This window comes from Gymnoscopelus microlampas (genome assembly GCF_963454915.1).
Source record: "Gymnoscopelus microlampas genome assembly, chromosome: 17".
NCBI lineage: Eukaryota > Metazoa > Chordata > Actinopteri > Myctophiformes > Myctophidae > Gymnoscopelus > Gymnoscopelus microlampas.
Window position 1 is genome coordinate 36,059,898 of NC_139954.1, and position 19,028 is coordinate 36,078,925.

The window sequence follows — 19,028 nt, forward strand, 5'->3', positions numbered from 1 at the left end:
GCTAAAATTTTCAAATAATTGTAGTGGAGTAAAAGTACAATATTTGCCTCTGACATGTAGTGGAGTAGAAGTAAAAGTATTGAAAATTGGAAATAGGTTACTCCAGTAAAGAAAACATTCCTCAAAAGTGTACTTAAGTACAGTACTTGAGTAAATGTACTTATTTACTTTACACCACTGGTAGTAGCACGGTGCCGCTGTTGTAGAAGATCATCTGTTCTTGTTGGCAAAGCGACAGTGCGACATGCTCTCATGCTGTATGAGCTGCTGCTGCATATCAGCCTGTTGCGTGTTAATGAAATAAAAAACATAATGCAATAAATACATACATGTAGGCCTATTTATTTAATTGTATTTTTGATTTATTTCATTATGGATTTTATTTATTTCATTGTGGTATTTATTTTTTAATTTTTGGACCATTGTTTGACGAAATACACATATGCCTGCATGGGACATGTTATATTTGTATGCAACTCTACTGCTTTCATGCCTTGTTTTTAAACACTGTAGCACTTTGAGATTTGTAAAAATGTTAAGTGCATTACAAATTAATGTAATATTATTATTATTATTATTATTATGCGTCTGGGACACGTGGTTTATTGGCGTGGGATACTGGATACAGTTGGGACATATAGGCAGGCCTATATTTCTGCATTAATTAACGTGAATCATTGTCAAAGTAGTCATGGTCATTGTACTATACTACTAGTCAGAGTAGGATAAGACCATGTTTTCTTGATGCAAGGTGAATGCAATTATTTTGTAACGTTTTTCATGTATTAGGCCTATATAATATAAGAGGGTAGCCTATGCCCTCTTACTTTAAGCCATTTGAGTTTACCAAGCTCATATTTAAATAACTTAAATACTTGTAGCTATTTAGGTAGGATTATTCCACCAAGAGGGTGGTTATTATATTACCTCTGAAACTTACCTCTTAAGTCTTCCGGATTGTCCTCAGCCTATTATGCAGTTTTGCACCTGTTTGCAACTATGATGAGTCAGTCTAATTTTGCTGCTGCTACTGCCAGTAAAAGGGAGCTAATATAAAAACGTGACAAAATGGTGGTGACTGGTGAAATAAATGTTTCCAGAATAAAGTCAAGTTAATGGTGTGACAATCTCACACCGTGCTATGGTCTTTGCTCCATCTAGTGGCTGGGAAAATAAACTGTAGGGATTCTACCCAGAACCTCTAATAATAGGTGGAAAATACTTTGGGTATTGTGAACTGCTCAATATACAATATGAATTGAATTAATTAATTACTTTCATTCATTCATTCATTCATATTGTAAAAAGAGAGGAGCACTTGACAAAACAATTTCAATATAGACAGGTTTTAATTACAGCTAACTACTCTTACCTTAAAGTATTAATTTTAAGTATTATGCAAAAAGTGTAGTGACAGTAAGAGCCCTTTACCTTGCCTCAGGCTTTTGAATAACAGAAAGCTTGAACTTTGTTCCTAGTTTGTGTGAAATGTTCAGTCCTGAGCCACCACACTGCTACCAGGCTACCAGAGAAAATGGCAGATGCATGGAAACTATTCATGTGCCACAATAAACACCTTGAAATGGTTATAATTGATTTTCTATTCTAGAAATAAATAAATACAAACACACACACACACACACACACACGCACGCACGCACGCACGCACGCACGCACGCACGCACGCACGCACGCACGCACGCACGCACGCACGCACGCACACACACACACACACACACACACACAAAGATAGTCATAAAGTCATTAAATTGGCGTGAGAATATTTTATTAATACTGCCATGGTACCGCCCTATTACCCTCATGATAACTTGTTTGTTTAACCCTTTAATATTCTTCTCCTTCTTCCTCATCATCTCCTACACTGTCTGTGCCCACCTCTTCATAATCCTTCTCCAGGGCAGCCATGTCTTCTCTGGCCTCAGAGAACTCTCCCTCCTCCATGCCCTCTCCAACATACCAGTGGACGAAGGCCCTCTTGGCGTACATGAGGTCAAACTTGTGGTCAAGACGAGCCCAGGCCTCAGCGATGGCTGTGGTGTTGCTCAGCATGCACACAGCCCTCTGGACCTTGGCCAGGTCTCCTCCAGGAACCACTGTGGGAGGCTGGTAGTTGATGCCCACCTTGAAGCCTGTGGGGCACCAGTCTACAAACTGGATGGTGCGTTTGGTCTTAATCGCTGCAATGGCAGAGTTTACGTCTTTGGGCACCACGTCACCACGATACAGCAGACAACAGGCCATGTATTTACCATGACGAGGATCACACTTTACCATCTGATTGGCTGGTTCAAAGCAGGCATTGGTGATGTCTGCAACTGATAACTGCTCATGATAGGCCTTTTCGGCAGAGATTACTGGGGCGTAGGTGGCCAGGGGGAAGTGGATACGAGGGTATGGCACCAAGTTAGTCTGGAACTCTGTCAGGTCAACATTCAGGGCTCCGTCGAAGCGAAGGGAGGCAGTGATTGAGGAGACAATCTGGCCAATGAGCCTGTTGAGGTTGGTGTAGGATGGCCTATCAATGTCCAGGTTCCTTCGGCAGATATCATAGATGGCCTCATTGTCGACCATAAAGGCACAGTCGGAGTGCTCCAGGGTGGTGTGGGTGGTCAGGATGGAGTTGTAGGGCTCAACTACAGCCGTGGACACCTGGGGAGCTGGGTAGACGGCAAACTCAAGTTTTGATTTCTTGCCATAATCGACAGAGAGCCTCTCCATCAGCAGGGAAGTGAAACCAGAGCCAGTGCCACCACCGAAGCTGTGGAAGATGAGAAACCCCTGGAGGCCAGTGCACTGATCAGCCTGAAAAGAGAGAAATTGAAAAATGCAATTGTTTTTAGTCAGTTAAAGCTGAAGGTAGCTACACAAGCTAAGCAGTTTGCTAAGGAAACAAAGTCAAAGGCTCTCACCAGTTTACGAGTTCTGTCCAGGACCAGGTCGATGATCTCCTTGCCGATGGTGTAGTGTCCGCGAGCGTAGTTGTTGGCTGCATCTTCTTTTCCTGTGATCAGCTGCTCAGGGTGGAACAGCTGGCGGTATGTTCCTGAACGCACTTCATCTGTGAATGTAAAGTTTACAATCATTAGTACTTAGTTCTGGAGAAAGTTGCTTGCTCAATTACTAGGCGTAGTTATATATATACTGTGTGTATCTAGTAATTGACATAAATTGACAATTTAATGGTTACATTCTGGGCTTTTGAAGTCAAGTGGCTACAAAGGCGTCGGAAAATGGTTCATTTTATTAAGGGTTACTGACCGATGACAGTGGGTTCCAGGTCGACAAAGACGGCTCTGGGGACATGCTTTCCTGCTCCTGTCTCACTGAAGAAGGTGTTGAAGGAGTCATCTCCTCCACCAACAGTCTTATCACTGGGCATCTGACCGTCTGGCTGGATGCCATGCTCCAAACAGTACAGCTCCCAGCAGGCGTTGCCCATCTGGGTTCCGGCTTGGCCGACATGCATAGAAATACACTCACGCTGCGGAGGAAGGCAGGGGTAAATGAATCAAAAACATGTAGGCAACTGCAGTTAAAGAAAATTATATATGATAGTATGCCACTGTAATGAAATGTAATTGTAGTATAGACAGGGACATGCAGAGAGGTTGTCATGTCATAATAACTCTTGGGAATAAAATATATACACACACACATGAGAAAACTTCCGAGCATCATCATGAGTGTGCGCCTCATTAAGTTCCCCATCTAAAAGATCGACTAAGTGCAAAACAGATGGATTTACTTCAGGATATATATTGATTGGACATAATGGCCAACCACCACCATTGATGTTATATGATGACTCACTGCCAATATGTAAGGCATAGCAAGAGCTTAAAATTACAGTGGCAAGCACATACACAGGCACTCAGGCCTCACAAAAGTCTGCAGGCCAAAGTGGAAAGCAGCTTATGATGCAGTCCACCACACAGCGCATGAGGGCGGGCCACAGGGCTGGGAGGAAAAGCAGTTGTGGGAGGAAAAGCAGTTGTGGGATCCCGACCCCTAGTTCGGGAACCACTGCAGTACAGGATGCCCCCCCCCCTGCATTCTCCACCCTAAAGTGCCCCTCCCTGTCTTCGCCCTTGTCTCCTCCCACCATCCTGTCCAGCTGCATAGGGCGGTGCATCGGTCAAAGAAGCCCCCCACCCCCCATCTCCATCTGCCTGTTTCTCTCCCCCTCCCCTCTCTCTCTGTCTGCCTGTCTCTCTCCCCCTCCCCTCTCTGTCAAACTAAGCCCCTCAACAGCTGCAAAATGGCTGCTGAATAACTCAATACAGGCCAGCCCAAGACCACTCCTTGTCCCTTTCTTCTGTTCTTTCTATCCATATCTCCACTTCCACTACCACAATCGTTCCATCTCAGGGTACATTTGATAACAACGCACAACTTTGAAGCTATTGTTCCATCATTTCCCCCCTCAACAACCTGTTATATTATGAAACAAGTCTGAAGATCAGATGTGATTATGATGATCCGACAACATTCTGCTTCGGGCAAGTGTCTGTCTGTCTGCTGTCTGCATTGTTTAAAGGGATATTTCACTTTAAAATAAAATAAATTGATACAAAATAAATGATAAAGTAATGGAAAAAACACGGGGCCATGAAATATCCCTTTTATAACAGAAGTTTTCAGACTTATTTCAGCCTCCTATAACAACAGCATCCTATTTCCACATTTCCCAATAGATAAACAGACCCATGCAGCACACATTACCAAAACTCCTCATATAATAGTCAAAAGTCACTTGGAATGTGTTGTTAAAGGAAAAGGGGGGGGGGGGGGGGGGCGTGTCAGTCGCAATCAATCTGTTAAAGTCCATTGCGAAACTAACAGGCAGAGCTCACAACAAGGCATCGCAAGCTTGTAGATGAGCTATTTTAGAAGATTTTAGAAAATGTAATATTATTTCGCCTGACATAATTCCCAAAACATATGGACACCATGCAGGTTGAAAGTGATTCAAGAAGTTTTAGTTTTAGATTATCCCGAAAGGATACATTTTGATTTCAAATACATATATATATATATGATATTTATATATCAAATAAAATATGAAATACAAAATTAAATAAAAGAAAGTAACACAAGAGATAAAGAAAAGATATCCCGAGGCTACTGACTCACCATTTTGTTAATGTTGTTGTTCACCCTTCGGCTGAAGTTGAGGATTCAAAGAGAAGGTAGACAATGCGGCGGAGAGGGACAGCTCAGACCTTTATACGACCAGGCGGGGCTGCCAGCAAATCATAACGGGCGCCAAGCCTCCAGAACCGCGGTAGAACAGTGAAGCTGCCGTCACCTGGTGGTCAAATTTGAGATTGCAGGGCTTTCGCATTTAAAACGCTACTGCGCATACTTTTGTCGTCTGAAACGCCAGTGCGGCTGCTCTATTGGCTCCAGCATTGGCGCCAACCCAGAAAGTAGAAGTACTTCTGTGCTTTATGCGCTGGTGAGCAACTTTCATTGAAATTAATTGGTGGCGGCTGGGCCGTCCGTTCTCTAGATATATTACAACTCTATCGGTGGCGCGAGGCGACTTAGTGTTTTGTTTTTTTAAAGAAGGAGAAAAAAGGTCGATGCCTTCGTAAGACGAAGTACAACCATGGAGTTATAATCTATACCTCTATGGTTATAATATATCCAGTACAAGCACAACCCAATCTTTAGTAGCCTACAACTCACACTTCGGTCTGTCTATCTATCTGCCTGCTTGTCTAATGTCTCCGGTTATTAACATAGAGCGAACAAATTAACACACGAGTGTGTGTTGCATTGTATCCGTTTTTTCCTTCTTCTCTATGTTTTTCTTTATATATTTCTGTGTTTTCCTCCCACTTATTTAGTCTCTGTAGTATGTATTTACAGTAAGGCACTAATATAGACGCCCCCCGAACCGGCACAATGCAGGCATGGATGGAGCACATTTGTCTCACACACACACACACACACACACGCACGCACGCACGCACGCACGCGCGCACACACACACACACACACACACACACACACACACACACACACACACACACACACACACACACACACACACACACACACACACACACACACACACACCCACAGGGAAACATTTCCCATAACCCCAGGGAAACATTTCCCATAAAGACTGCAGTGCGCGCATACGTCATAATAACTTAAGTATCTATTACCTCTACATGTATGCCTTTATTTATTAATAACAATCTTTAGAGGCACGAGCGCACGCACGCACGCACACACTTCAAAAAAAATAAATGTGTAGGCCTATTACATGTTAGTAATCAAAATTCATTGACAGGCTGAGCTATTACAGTCCCTACTCAAAGTAACACAGACTAATGGGAACAAAGAATATGCAGCACCATGATGTAGCATATAGTTCCATTATGATAGAAAGGGTATACATCACATTAAAACACATAAACCTCAAAACATGGCTGGACCAGTGTTATAATGAAGCCTATTAGTGAAGATTTTCTCCACCCCCCCTCAGATTCACAGAACTAGTCATATAACAATAGTAGTATTGTTGCTGCAGACCAGTGAGTCGGTCTGACTCTGAGATGTTCACAAGATGTACCAGAGAGTGAGTAAAGTCACTCAGTTATTCTCTCCATGTCCCGCTCTCATAGAGTGGTGGAATGGTATGTATAGAAAAAGAAACCCACACAACAGCTCTTTCATAACTAAGGCTTCATTCCTCCATGGAAGGGGTGGGTAGGGTAGGAGGGTGGGCAACAGAGGGGCTTGGTGTTGGGTGTCTTTACTGTTCAGAGTCACAACATATTCTTTTTAAATGGTCTATAAATCCCCAACATTTTGGCCTAGATTTTTTTAACAGGTTGAATTTCAATGGAAGCTCAGATTTTATAACCAAATTGTATTTAAAACTAATACAATTATTTTGAATAGCAATACAAAACACATTAATAACTGTCACTGTATCAGTCATTCTGACAATTCACTTTAGATTGAAAATATGTCCCCAGTTCTATTTTGGTCTTCAGTGGATGAATCAAGCTTTTCTTTGTGTTTGTATAGTAGGTTGGGCTTTTACAAAATGAGTCATTTGTTGTATTTGTTGTGTTGATGACAACAAAATTAATTATTCAATCTATGAACTGGCTGGGTGACTTTCTTTGTTTATTCTTCAGAATTTCCACGTCATGCTACACAAGTTTAAATAAGTAGGCTACTATTAAGTATTTTAAGACCAACTACAGAAAAAAACATATTCTAAATAAATGTTGGTTAAGCAGATTCAAGCCACGAATCGTTCAGTATTCTTCTCCTTCATCATCCCCCTCTCTCATGTTGTCGGTGCCCACCTCTTCATAATCCTTCTCCAGGGCAGCCATGTCTTCTCTGGCCTCAGAGAACTCTCCCTCCTCCATGCCCTCTCCAACATACCAGTGGACGAAGGCCCTCTTGGCGTACATGAGGTCAAACTTGTGGTCAAGACGAGCCCAGGCCTCCGCGATGGCTGTGGTGTTGCTCAGCATGCACACAGCCCTCTGGACCTTGGCCAGGTCTCCTCCAGGAACTACTGTGGGAGGCTGGTAGTTGATGCCCACCTTGAAGCCTGTGGGGCACCAGTCTACAAACTGGATGGTGCGTTTTGTCTTAATCGCTGCGATGGCGGAGTTTACGTCTTTGGGCACCACATCACCACGATACAGCAGACAACAGGCCATGTATTTACCATGACGAGGATCACACTTTACCATCTGACTGGCGGGCTCGAAGCAGGTGTTAGTGATGTCGGCAACCGACAGTTGCTCATGATAGGCCTTCTCGGCGGAGATTACTGGGGCGTAGGTAGCCAGGGGGAAGTGGATACGAGGGTATGGCACCAAGTTGGTCTGGAACTCTGTCAGGTCAACATTCAGGGCACCATCAAAGCGAAGGGAGGCAGTGATTGAGGAGACAATCTGGCCAATGAGCCTGTTGAGGTTGGTGTAGGTTGGCCTGTCAATGTCCAAGTTCCTGCGGCAGATGTCGTAGATGGCCTCGTTGTCCACCATGAAGGCACAGTCGGAGTGCTCCAGGGTGGTGTGGGTGGTCAGGATGGAGTTGTATGGCTCAACTACAGCCGTGGACACCTGGGGAGCTGGGTAGATGGCAAACTCAAGTTTGGACTTCTTGCCATAATCGACAGAGAGCCTCTCCATCAGCAGGGAAGTGAACCCAGAGCCGGTGCCTCCGCCAAATGAGTGAAAGATGAGAAATCCCTGAAGTCCAGTGCACTGGTCAGCCTGTAAATGAAATGATTTGAACATGAGAATATACAAAATGACAATTGCATTTACTCTATGTACGTAATGTATGTGTATCTGTAAGCTAGTTTATCACCCAGCCTTTCTCAAATAGAGCTCACCAGTTTACGTGTTCTGTCCAGCACCACATCAATGATCTCCTTGCCGATGGTGTAGTGTCCACGGGCATAGTTGTTGGCTGCATCTTCTTTTCCTGTGATCAACTGCTCAGGGTGGAACAGCTGGCGGTATATTCCTGAACGCACCTCATCTGTAGAAAGATGAAAGTGAAAATCTGCATAAATATGTACAATCTGTATACCTTGCTAATATCTAGGTATTGTGATAATAACGGATGTTATTGTGTCATAACATATGACAATTCATTTTTAAACCAGAGTTTAAAAAACAGACATGATAACTAATCAATCATTGGAATCATCTGATCAGTATTCTTAAAACATAAATCACGGATTTCCATAAATCAACGAGTCAAGTTTCCCTAAAACAACTTAATTCAGCTATTTAACTGTGCACTGACCAATAACAGTGGGTTCCAGATCAACAAAGATGGCTCTAGGAACATGTTTCCCAGCCCCTGTCTCATTGAAAAAGGTACTGAAGGAGTCATCTCCTCCACAGTTGGTCTTATCACCAGACATTTGGCCGTCCGGCTGGATCCCATGCTCCAGACAGTACAGCTCCCAGCAGGCATTGCCAATCTGAGCCCCAGCTTGACCAACGTGGATTGAGATACACTCACGCTGCAGCGAAAGAACAGCTCAGATTTAGTTTCAGGGAATATACTATTCAGATTTTAGCTGCAATGATTTCCTAACATTTGTTTTGATGATCTGAAATCTCAGTCCAGTTTAGAAATGCATCATGCAATCAAGAAAAAAATTAATTGTTTCAAGATTTAAAAAAGAAAAGAAAAAAAGAGGCAGATTGTAGATCTGCTGTTTTAAAAAAAAAAAAAATAATAATTGAAATACTTTTGACATTTTTGGAAACTGTAATACTAAAAATAGTAAACTACCTGAATACATCTATTTCCACAAGTGGAATTAAAAACTACAGTGCAGTAAAATGTCACTCTCTATATATTTATAATCTATTAAAAGAAAACATCTGCCTCAGTCTATCCAAAGCTATCTCACCATATTGTCCTTGTATCTCTCCTCTCCGACGTCCAGGTATCGGTATGAAGATGTGATGTAGCAGGAGACAGTTGTGTGTGACTGCTTTTATATGGCTCAGGTTCAAAAGTGATCTGATCTGAGTTGTAATCTGAGAATACACTGATGAAACCATGATAGCATCACCATCCGCTCCACAAACCTGACGCACAATGGGAAAGGAGGTCAATGTCATACTTATTGTGTGTGCTGTGGATGCATGTGTGGTGGGTGTGTGCAAAGTGTGCAGCATTTAAAAAGCCTTGCCTGGCCCAGGACTCCCAAGTTTTGTTTGTTGGAAATTTGTTTATGTAGTGCAAACTATACCTTAGTCAGTACCCCAAAACTCATTAATAAGCAGCTCAAACCAAGTGCACAATAGTAAATCCCTTTGGGGATTCTTTACCTATTTTATGCCACTGTTCCCGTTGTGGACTTTTATGTTCAATACAATGAAACTATGCTGGTAGGCAAATCAGAGCTGCTATTGTATTGTATTTATTCAGCTGACACCTATTGAGGTGATGTACCTGTATTCAGTTACCATTCTCTTCAAGGGGTTGAAGCATCACAAGGGAAGCATGAAAAGTTTCAGTATACATTGTGCTGTTTTCTAAAGACTGTTAGCTCACTTCAAATTAACGTAGGAGTGTGGGAGAGAAGGTAGCTTCAATGGTGAGCAAACACTATGTTTGCTTCCTTTTAACCATATGAACCCAATTCTGGGCATGTCATGATAGGTACACCTTCCTCAAAAATAGTAGATCTACATGCTACATGTAGACTGTAGAGGGAATACATGAAGGGTAGTATAGGTATAAGTATAGACCCCTGGGGGACCTCAGTTAATGAAGTATCTAGGGTTTGAGTGGTCAAAGGCTTCCCCACAAACCTCATCACTCCATTCAGACTGCAAACTGCTTAATCATAAAAAAGTACATATTTATGCATAAGCATTAAGCGTTACATTTCCATCCCTATGTATCCAAATATTCAGCTGAGTAGAGAGAAACGATACTCGCCTATTTATTTCGGCAGGAATCAATAAAGCCTTTGATGTCTTGGCGAAATGTGCAACTCAGGCTCTTTTAAAACAAGTTTGTCAACTTTCCAAGCCAGCTGTCTTACTCCCTTAAGGGTTCTGATACAGTATATGCATCTACTGTAACAGTAGCTGAGTTCAAAGTTTGGGAAACATAATCCATGTGACATTTTATTTAGTATAGTTTACAGACATTTGTATCGGGATGTTGTGGATTATTATCATGTGTCTTACTGGTTATAAGTGTTTGTTTGTGTAACGTCAATAAAATGACTCATCTGTAAACCATTAAGTAGTTATAGCATGTATTAAGTCTTGTCCAACTATAATGTGAATGTCAATTAAAACAACAGAAGCCGCACAACAGATGAGCGCAGAGTGCACGCACTCAAAATATTTGCAGACTATTAGTTATGTGTGGGCAAGGCGTGTGTGTTGCTCTGAGTTGATGTTACAACACACACACACACACACACACACACACACACACACACACACACACACACACACACACACACACACACGCACACGCACACGCACGCACGCACGGGCACGCATACACGCACACACGCTTTGTCAATACCTGATCAGACAACATCAAAGGAAATTAAACTACCAAATGACTTGCCTAACATGGACCTAAACTTGATACAATCATCATAAGCACAAAATGACTACTGTAACAAACTTTGCCTATTGAATTTAAGTTGCAGCTGAAGGAATCAGCCCTCTGCAAAAGAGTTATTGCCATCCATGGACTGTTTTCCCTATCATCATAGCATCATCAAAACGTCCAAGTGTGTCCCTGGTCCTTTTCCTCCTTGCCAACATGCTTGTGACAGCCAAGCCACTTGGAACGGATACCACAGCTTTGATTGCACCGTTGCTCATTTTAAAGACAGTTTCTGTCCCAAGGCTGTGAGAGTTCTCAATATCAAATACAAGACATGTGTTCAATGCTGAGGTTATCAAAGACTGAGATGGTTTCTAGAATTAGATCATGGGAACATTTGAATGACTCTGATGCTCTTACAGCAGGTGGTACTGTACGTCATGTTGCGTTGCCCAAACATACCAGGACCAATGCAGTTTAATGTGGGCTGAATCCAACACGGTATTATGTAATACTGTAAGGGTATGTTTTCTGAGGTTGGAATCCAAGGCATTTGTGATTCTGAATATTATTATGGACAGATTCATGAAGTTAGAGTTAGCGGTTAGATCATAGAAATGTTGAACAAAGAAGTGCCCCTTCATTGCAACTTGACTGGGTATATACCACTCATACCTGAGCCAATGCCTTCAGGTCGGGCTGCCACTGGGGAAGTATTATGCAGTGGCGTAATCGAGGATAAAGTAGCGGGTGTTACCAATTTACTTTTTCTCATATAATATTTTGTGACATGGTCTTTACTTTTTTTTTTTTTTTTTTTAATATCTTTTATTGGTGAAACAGGTGGTACAGGGAGAGAAGAAAGAGGTAACGGTATCAACATATCACCGTGTTTCTTTTTAACTTTTATGGGACATGACAGGACATTGACAAGACAGGGAAATGACAAGGGGCAACGAGGAACTAAACAAAACAAAAACAAAAAACGAAAGTAAACAAAACAAAACAAAACAGGACGGAGTTTTATACGAACCAAACATGAGTAAGTATGCGTGTGCGCACGCATAAGCACGTACGCCCACACATACCCACACACTCACATGGTTATAACCAGGATACTTTAAGGCGGGGTTGCTGAAGTGTCAGAGGTGCTCACCTCAGTGAGGAGTATTTATTTTCTATGGAATCAGTCTGGGTCAAGGGACGAGAGGGTATTAAAGAATGTAATCAGTGGTTGCCATCTATCATAAAAAGTGGAAGTTGAGCCACGTAGGGAGTATTTAACCTTTTCTGATGCTAGAAATGACATTAGGTCCTTGAGCCAGGAAGTGGTGGATGGTGGATTTGGGCCTTTCCAATGCAGGAGGATACGTCTACGGGCGATGAGAGAGGCAAAGGCTAGAACATCAAGTTCCTTCCTGGAGATACCAGCGAGTGAGTGGGGCACCCCAAAGATGGCTATCAGGGGGCATGGATCGAGGTTGATATTTAGCACGTTGCCTAGCGTGACGAAGAAGTTGGACCAGAAATCGGCCAGCCTGGGACAGGAGAAGAACATGTGGGTATGATTGGCAGGTGACAGGCCGCACCTGTCGCAGGCGTCGCTCATTCCTGGGAAAAGGTTACTGAGTTTGGCTTTTGTGAAATGGACCCTATGCAAAGTTTTGAACTGGATTAGGCTTAAGCGAGCACATGATGAAGTGTTATTGACCCTGAAGACTGCCTCTTCCCACTGTGCATCTGTCAGATCAGACTCAAGCTCCGTTTCCCATTTACCTCTGACCCCCGCGAGCGATAGCACTTTCAGAGAAGATATAATATCGTATAGTGACGAAATCCCGCCTTGTACTTTTGTGAGAGAAAGTATTTTACTAATCACGGAGTTTGTAGGAGACTGGGGAAAGGGTGTAAAATGGGTACGGGCGTAGTCGCGAACCTGGAGGTAGCGGAACAGGTGGGAGTGAGGTAAATTGAACTTGGTGCGGAGAGCTTCAAATGAGGCAAATGAGCCCTCTGAGTAGAGGTCTAGGAAATGGGTCAGACCTCTCTCTCTCCAAAGGTTGAAGGCTGAGTCTGAGCTGGAGGGTTTGAACAGATGGTTGTTGGAAATCGGGCTGTAAGGCGAGGCGGTCTGGAGCCCGAAGTGTTTTCTGAACTGGTTCCAGATTTTGAGAGTAGCGAGTACGACTGGGTTTTTTATGTAGTCAGGGCAACGAGAGGTAAGGGGGGCACAGACGAGCGCCATCAACGAAGATGGGCATGCGGAATGGCTCTCCATTATGCACCAGTTGAGGTTGGGGGAATTGTGCCAGTTCTGGATTCTCTGGAGGTTAGCTGCCCAATAATAATGTTGGAAATTGGTCTTTACTTTTAGCCTGACTTAGTCAAAGTTTACTGAAAGCAAATAACTGACATGCACCAATGGATTAAGCTGTCAAAAATAATCTGGTTTAATTGAAAGTCTTGGATGAAATTGTTTATGTGGTAGGCCTAGTTTAGCAGTTTTACTTCTGCTTGTTATAAAATATTTGGCAGAGTTTGGGCATCTCCATTTATGGGCATAAAAAGACACTTTTGTCTTGCAATGCATCATTTGACACTTAAGTCAGGGCTTTATTCAGGAAGGGCTTTCCCTCTCGGGATTGAAATAAAAATTCACTCCTCCGCCTGTGTGGAGTTTTTTGCGAGTGTGTATGACGTGTTTGCATGTTTGTGTATACAACTGGTGTCGGAAAGTGTCTGCTGATTCGGCTCCCCCTCTCTCTCACATGCTGTAAAAGAGACGTGTCATCTTTCTTTCCTTATTTCTTTATTCATTCCATTTCTTTTTTCCTCCCAGTATCCAAACCAGACACCTTAATCGTAATCATCCAGATCAAAGAACTCACCATCCTCTCCTTGGTACTCTACACCTGGGAAATCCACCCAGTACCGTAAAATACCCCCGATGCCTCCAAAGCCCTTGACAAACTGAGACCCCTCCTGGCTCTTGTCTGTGACTATCTCCAACATGGTTCCAAACTTCTTGTAGTTGTCAGCGAACCATTCAAGCAGGGGCATGCTCTCAATCAGCTCATGTTCCTGCCCCGTCTCCTTGTCTGTGAAATAGGACTTGTCCTTCTCCTGCTCTGGTGTTAAATACAAGGTCTTCTCATCAGTCTCAGCTCCATTGCACTCTGTGCCGTGCACATGAAGAATATAGCGCATAGTATCTAAGTTCTCGTAGACCAGGAGGGTCTCCACTGCTCCCATTTCCAGGGATTTCAGTGTGTCCTCCACCCCAAAGCAGTACTTCCCTTTTTCTTTGGTCTCGAAAATCTCGAAAAAGTACAGCTTTAAAAGCTTTGTTTCCTTGATGAACTTGACATTGGAGAGGACGTCTGCAGAGAGCTCGATGGCCTGGTTGAAACCATTTTCTCCCCCATAGGATATATCCACCAGCTTCAGCACCTTTGCCCGTAACCTCGGGTCAAACATATCAGATAGGTTGAGTTCAGTCTTGAGGTCAGCAGAGCCAGCCAGGACCATCCCGGCTACATTTACCTTGTCGTTGGACACAAAAAGCTGGACGGCCGTCTCAGCCACCTTCCTCACATAGTTGTGTCTCTTCTCCATCCTCAAACGGGCAAAACGCAGAGCTGACTGTCCTCCTCTGCCGTGCTTCTTGGGCAAGTCAACGGTGAATTTGTGCAGCACCTCTCTGCTGTTTCCCTGCAGTGTACCAAACAGGGCCCCACTGCCGTCGATCACAATAAAGCCAAACTTGCTGTCATCAGAGAGCATGGCTGTCAATGCCTCGGTGTGGAACTTGTTGTCACAGAGGTACAGGGAGGTGTTGATTGGTTTGAATGGTTCAAAGTCAACTTTGACTTTCTTCTCTTTGCCTTCCTCGGTCACAATTGTGCCACAATACACCACCAAACCATTAGGTGGGACTTTGTTGTAGGGCTTTAGCCTCTCCCGTGCAGAAGTGATGGCTCCAAGCACAGAGAGTCTGTTGACTCTACTCTTGATATTGGAGGCGGTGCCGAACTCATCAGCCAACATCTTGACCTGTCTACATATCTGATCGTTAGGACGAATGATCAATGAGATCATACTGGTGCCATTACCATGGGCAGCCTCCAAACTTTTGATCAGCTTCTTCATTTTCCATATCTTCACATTGTCGTCTGCCGTGCAAGGGTTGGGCTCCATCTTTATGCTGCAATCACTTTCAAGCAACCTTCAAGGAACACCACTCCGCCGCTCTCAGTCTTTCTCTGCCAAGCTCGATGAATCTGTGGTTAGAGAAATGATGTTGCCTTTTATACTGTCAGCTCTCTTGCATGGGGCCCTCCCTGACATCATCCTATCTCTGATGTCACGCTTATGTCACTATGACTCAACCATAACCATATAAGGAGTTCCCAATGCAGCTATGCCCAAATATGGAGTGAGTTGTCTAACCTCAATAATGTGTTGTCATGGCATCATGGCGCAAACAAATCAGTCAGTTCCATATATGGGCACAAAAGGGGGCCTATATGGGCATAGTCTGATGACATCAGCGATCTCCATATATGGGCATAATCTGATGACATCAGCGATCTCCATATATGGGCATAAAAGGGACAAGGACTGAGATATACAGAGATCCTGTTGTCCAGAGCCACAGATCCGACCACTATGCCCATATATGGTCATGTGCATAACTGCATGTGTGGGGCGCACACAGCGGCAAGGACTCGAGGGAGTGTGGTGCACGCCGCCGAGTAGTTCGGTATCCAGTTGTCCAGAACCACCAATCCAACCAATGTGCCCACCTATGGACATTCCCATAAATGGGCATATACTGATGACATCAGGGATCTCCATATATGGGCATAAAAGGGACACATGTAGACAGACAGATAGAGATCTCCATATATGGGCACAAAAGGGACACAGACAGAAGGGAACAACGGGTACTCTGACAAAGCCCCCGACAAGACTCAGACATATTGGTCGGATCCTCTAGTGGACACCATATTTTCACATGATTGACCTGGAACTCCATATTTGAGCACACGACGACAGGGTAAACACAGCCGAATGGTATAAAAGCAGTACATCCTCAGTACTGCTGAGAATGTACATAGTATTTTACAGAGCTCGAAGACGTCCTTGAACCACACAGGCAGACAGTCTCTGATTACGTTCTTATTCACCACTGCAGCAGATTCTGATCCCGACCAATAATCAATTGTCTTTCACGCAACAATATTTTACATCAAGGAGAGAAAAACAAACCAGCATACAATGGACCCCATTGGAGATACAATTTTACAATTCATCAAGCCGGTCTCTGTATTTGTGCCAGAGATTCAGAAACCACAAAAAAACATTCAGTTCAAAGAAAAACTACTGTTCACGGCCATCACATTGTGCATCTATCTAGTATGCTGCCAGATGCCACTGTTTGGCATTATGACACCAGACTCTGCAGATCCCTTGTACTGGATGAGAGTCATTCTGGCTTCCAACAGAGGTACTCTGATGGAGCTGGGTATCTCCCCAATTGTGACATCAGGCCTATTCATGCAGTTCTTTGAGGTTGGAGGCACCACCAAAGACAAATCCCTTTTTGACAAAGCACAGAAATTGTTTGGAATGATCATCACCATTGTACAGGCCACTGTATATGTTATGACTGGCATGTATGGGGATCCCTGGGAGATGGGTCTTGGAATTAGCATGCTCATCATCCTCCAGCTGTTTGTGGCCGGTCTCATTGTGTTGCTGTTGGATGAGCTGCTCCAGAAAGGCTATGGTCTGGGTTCTGGTATCTCCCTATTCATTGCAACGAACACCTGTGAGAACATCGCCTGGAAGGCCTTCAGCCCTATCACTGTGAACAGCGGCAAAGGTACTGAGGTTGAGGGAGCCATCTTGGCTCTCTTCCATCTGCTCGTCACCCGCACGGACAAGTTGCAGGCTTTGACAGAGGCTTTCGGGAGACAGAACCTGCCCAATGTCTGGAACCTCATCGCCACGGGCCTTGTTTTTACCGTGGTCATATACTTCCAGGGCTGGAGGGTAGACCTGCCCATCAAGTCAAACCGCTACCGTGGTCAGATCAACACTTACCCAATTAAGCTGTTCTACACCTCTAACATGCCCATCATCCTGCAGTCTACCCTGGTGTCCTACCTCTACTTCATCTCGCAGAAGCTCTCTACGAATTACAGCGGCAGCTTCCTGATAAGCCTACTGGGAACCTGGTCTGACACCACTAGTGATGGCCCAGCTCATGCCTACCCAGTGGGTGGTCTCTGCTACTACCTTTCTCCAGTACACTCCTTTGCTTCTGTTCTGCATGACCCAATTCATGCTGTCACCTATATTGCTTTCATGCTCGGCTCCTGTGCCTTCATCTCCAAGAAATGGATTGAGATCACAGGATCCTCTGCCAAAGATGTAGCTAGGCAGCTGAGGGATCAACAAATGGTTATAAGGGGATACAGAGACACAAATATGGTGACAGTGCTCAACAGGTACATCCCCACAGCTGCCGCCTTTGGTGGACTTTGCATAGGAGCACTGTCTGTCATGGCCGACTTGCTGGGTGCCATCGGTTCTGGTACAGGAATCCTCTTGGCTGTGACCACCATCTACCAGTACTTTGAGATCTTTGTAAAAGAGCAGAGCGAAGTTGGCAGCCTAAGAGCACTGCTGTTCTAGAAAATACACACAGTATATCCATTCTCTACCATTACATTTTCCCATTATTATGTAATAACTGCCACATTTGTTCTGTCAATAGTATGAGAAGAGATGAAAGGTTTACAGGAGTGACAATTGGTTCAGCATCGCCAGGTGGAGTCCCCTGGGGCCCCCGTGCCCCCTTCCCCAAATTGCTTCGATGCCCCTAAAGTACAGACAATTTGAAAAGTGCACACTCCTCTGAGCGCAGATATCCACCAGGCCAGATCACCTATCCAGGGCAGTGTCAGTCTGTCAGGACATGAGGAAGCTGTGGGTGGAAATAGAGTTTATCCAACAGATGGTGCAATTGTTCGCATTGTGGCACCCTGTATGGGCAGAAATTAAAGTGGTTTGGAGGTGTGCTCTATAGAGGCCTCTCTATTAGGGTATTATTATTGGATTTTGCACAGTACATGATGTTTTGTTTTTAAGACGCAGGCCCCACCCATACGTTTCTGAAGGCAATTACAGGCAACATAATGGAGTATCGAAACCCTGTTTGGCGGTCATCAATCTGGGATCCCAGGTTTAAAAAAAGGAAAAACAGCGCCCCCAGCGTTTTTCACTTTTGCATTTCAGTAGCGCAGCTCTGAATCTGTTCTTGAGAGATTAGGGGTCATTGTCACATGTCTCATGAGACTCACTTTCCCTCAAAAGGCCTTGCCTTTTGCCAGGCTACAATTGTAAATATGAATCTGTTCTTAATTGTCTTGCCTACTAAAATGAATGTAAACAATAAATACAATAATAATAAATAAAACCATTTGTACCTAATTTGGTGTGTGGGGGGTAAAGTTTGGGCAACAGACATTTGTGGCATTTGTGGTGCCCCTCAATGTGTGATTTCAATTTCGGCAAGTTGGATGCATGCGTTCAGGATTTGTGGCTTTTTTTTTTAAAGATGGGCCCCATATGCAGACTTTTGTGGGCGTCTGCTAAATGACTGTAATGTAATGTAATGTAAATTCTTGGAAAGGAATATGAAAAAATCTGACTGTTAACCTCTTGATAACATGACTCCATGATAAATAATGTGTACCCATTTGCGTGAGTTTTGGACAAAATCAATAGTAGAAGGAAAAAATGGTGGTATTTCTTGTCAATGGGTGGTTCAAGAGTTCTAGACCAAAACGTGAAGTGTTTGAGGTGGAGAATGTGGGCGTGGAGGTTCTTCCATGGCCTACTGG

The 19,028-nt window shown here is 43.8% G+C and overlaps 4 protein-coding genes across 4 annotated transcripts; 1 reads left to right on the plus strand and 3 right to left on the minus strand.

Moving 5' to 3' along the window:
- Window positions 1–1,781: 1,781 nt before the first annotated feature.
- On the minus strand, window positions 1,782–5,230 carry LOC311064978 (tubulin alpha chain). Its single transcript, XM_084085077.1, has 4 exons — window positions 5,155–5,230; window positions 3,280–3,502; window positions 2,931–3,079; window positions 1,782–2,823 (listed from the first exon to the last, which is right to left on the minus strand). Exons 1-4 carry the CDS (start codon window positions 5,155–5,157, stop codon window positions 1,846–1,848), a joined length of 1,353 nt encoding a protein of 450 aa, XP_083941203.1. The 5' UTR covers window positions 5,158–5,230; the 3' UTR covers window positions 1,782–1,845.
- A 2,074-nt stretch (window positions 5,231–7,304) lies between these two features.
- Window positions 7,305–9,556, minus strand: LOC311064977 (tubulin alpha chain-like; the record flags this gene model as incomplete). Its single annotated transcript, XM_084085076.1, has 4 exons — window positions 9,443–9,556; window positions 8,824–9,046; window positions 8,405–8,553; window positions 7,305–8,282 (listed from the first exon to the last, which is right to left on the minus strand). Exons 1-4 carry the CDS (start codon window positions 9,443–9,445, stop codon window positions 7,305–7,307), a joined length of 1,353 nt encoding a protein of 450 aa, XP_083941202.1. The 5' UTR covers window positions 9,446–9,556.
- A 4,415-nt stretch (window positions 9,557–13,971) lies between these two features.
- Window positions 13,972–15,312, minus strand: LOC311064421 (eukaryotic peptide chain release factor subunit 1-like; the record flags this gene model as incomplete). The annotated part of the gene is made up of 1 exon (XM_084084251.1): window positions 13,972–15,312. The coding sequence occupies one exon, from the start codon at window positions 15,310–15,312 to the stop codon at window positions 13,972–13,974; it is 1,341 nt and encodes a 446-aa protein (XP_083940377.1).
- Window positions 15,313–16,563: 1,251 nt separating this feature from the next.
- On the plus strand, window positions 16,564–17,817 carry LOC311064099 (protein transport protein Sec61 subunit alpha-like 1; the record flags this gene model as incomplete). Its single annotated transcript, XM_084083843.1, has 1 exon — window positions 16,564–17,817. The coding sequence occupies one exon, from the start codon at window positions 16,564–16,566 to the stop codon at window positions 17,815–17,817; it is 1,254 nt and encodes a 417-aa protein (XP_083939969.1).
- Window positions 17,818–19,028: the final 1,211 nt, after the last annotated feature.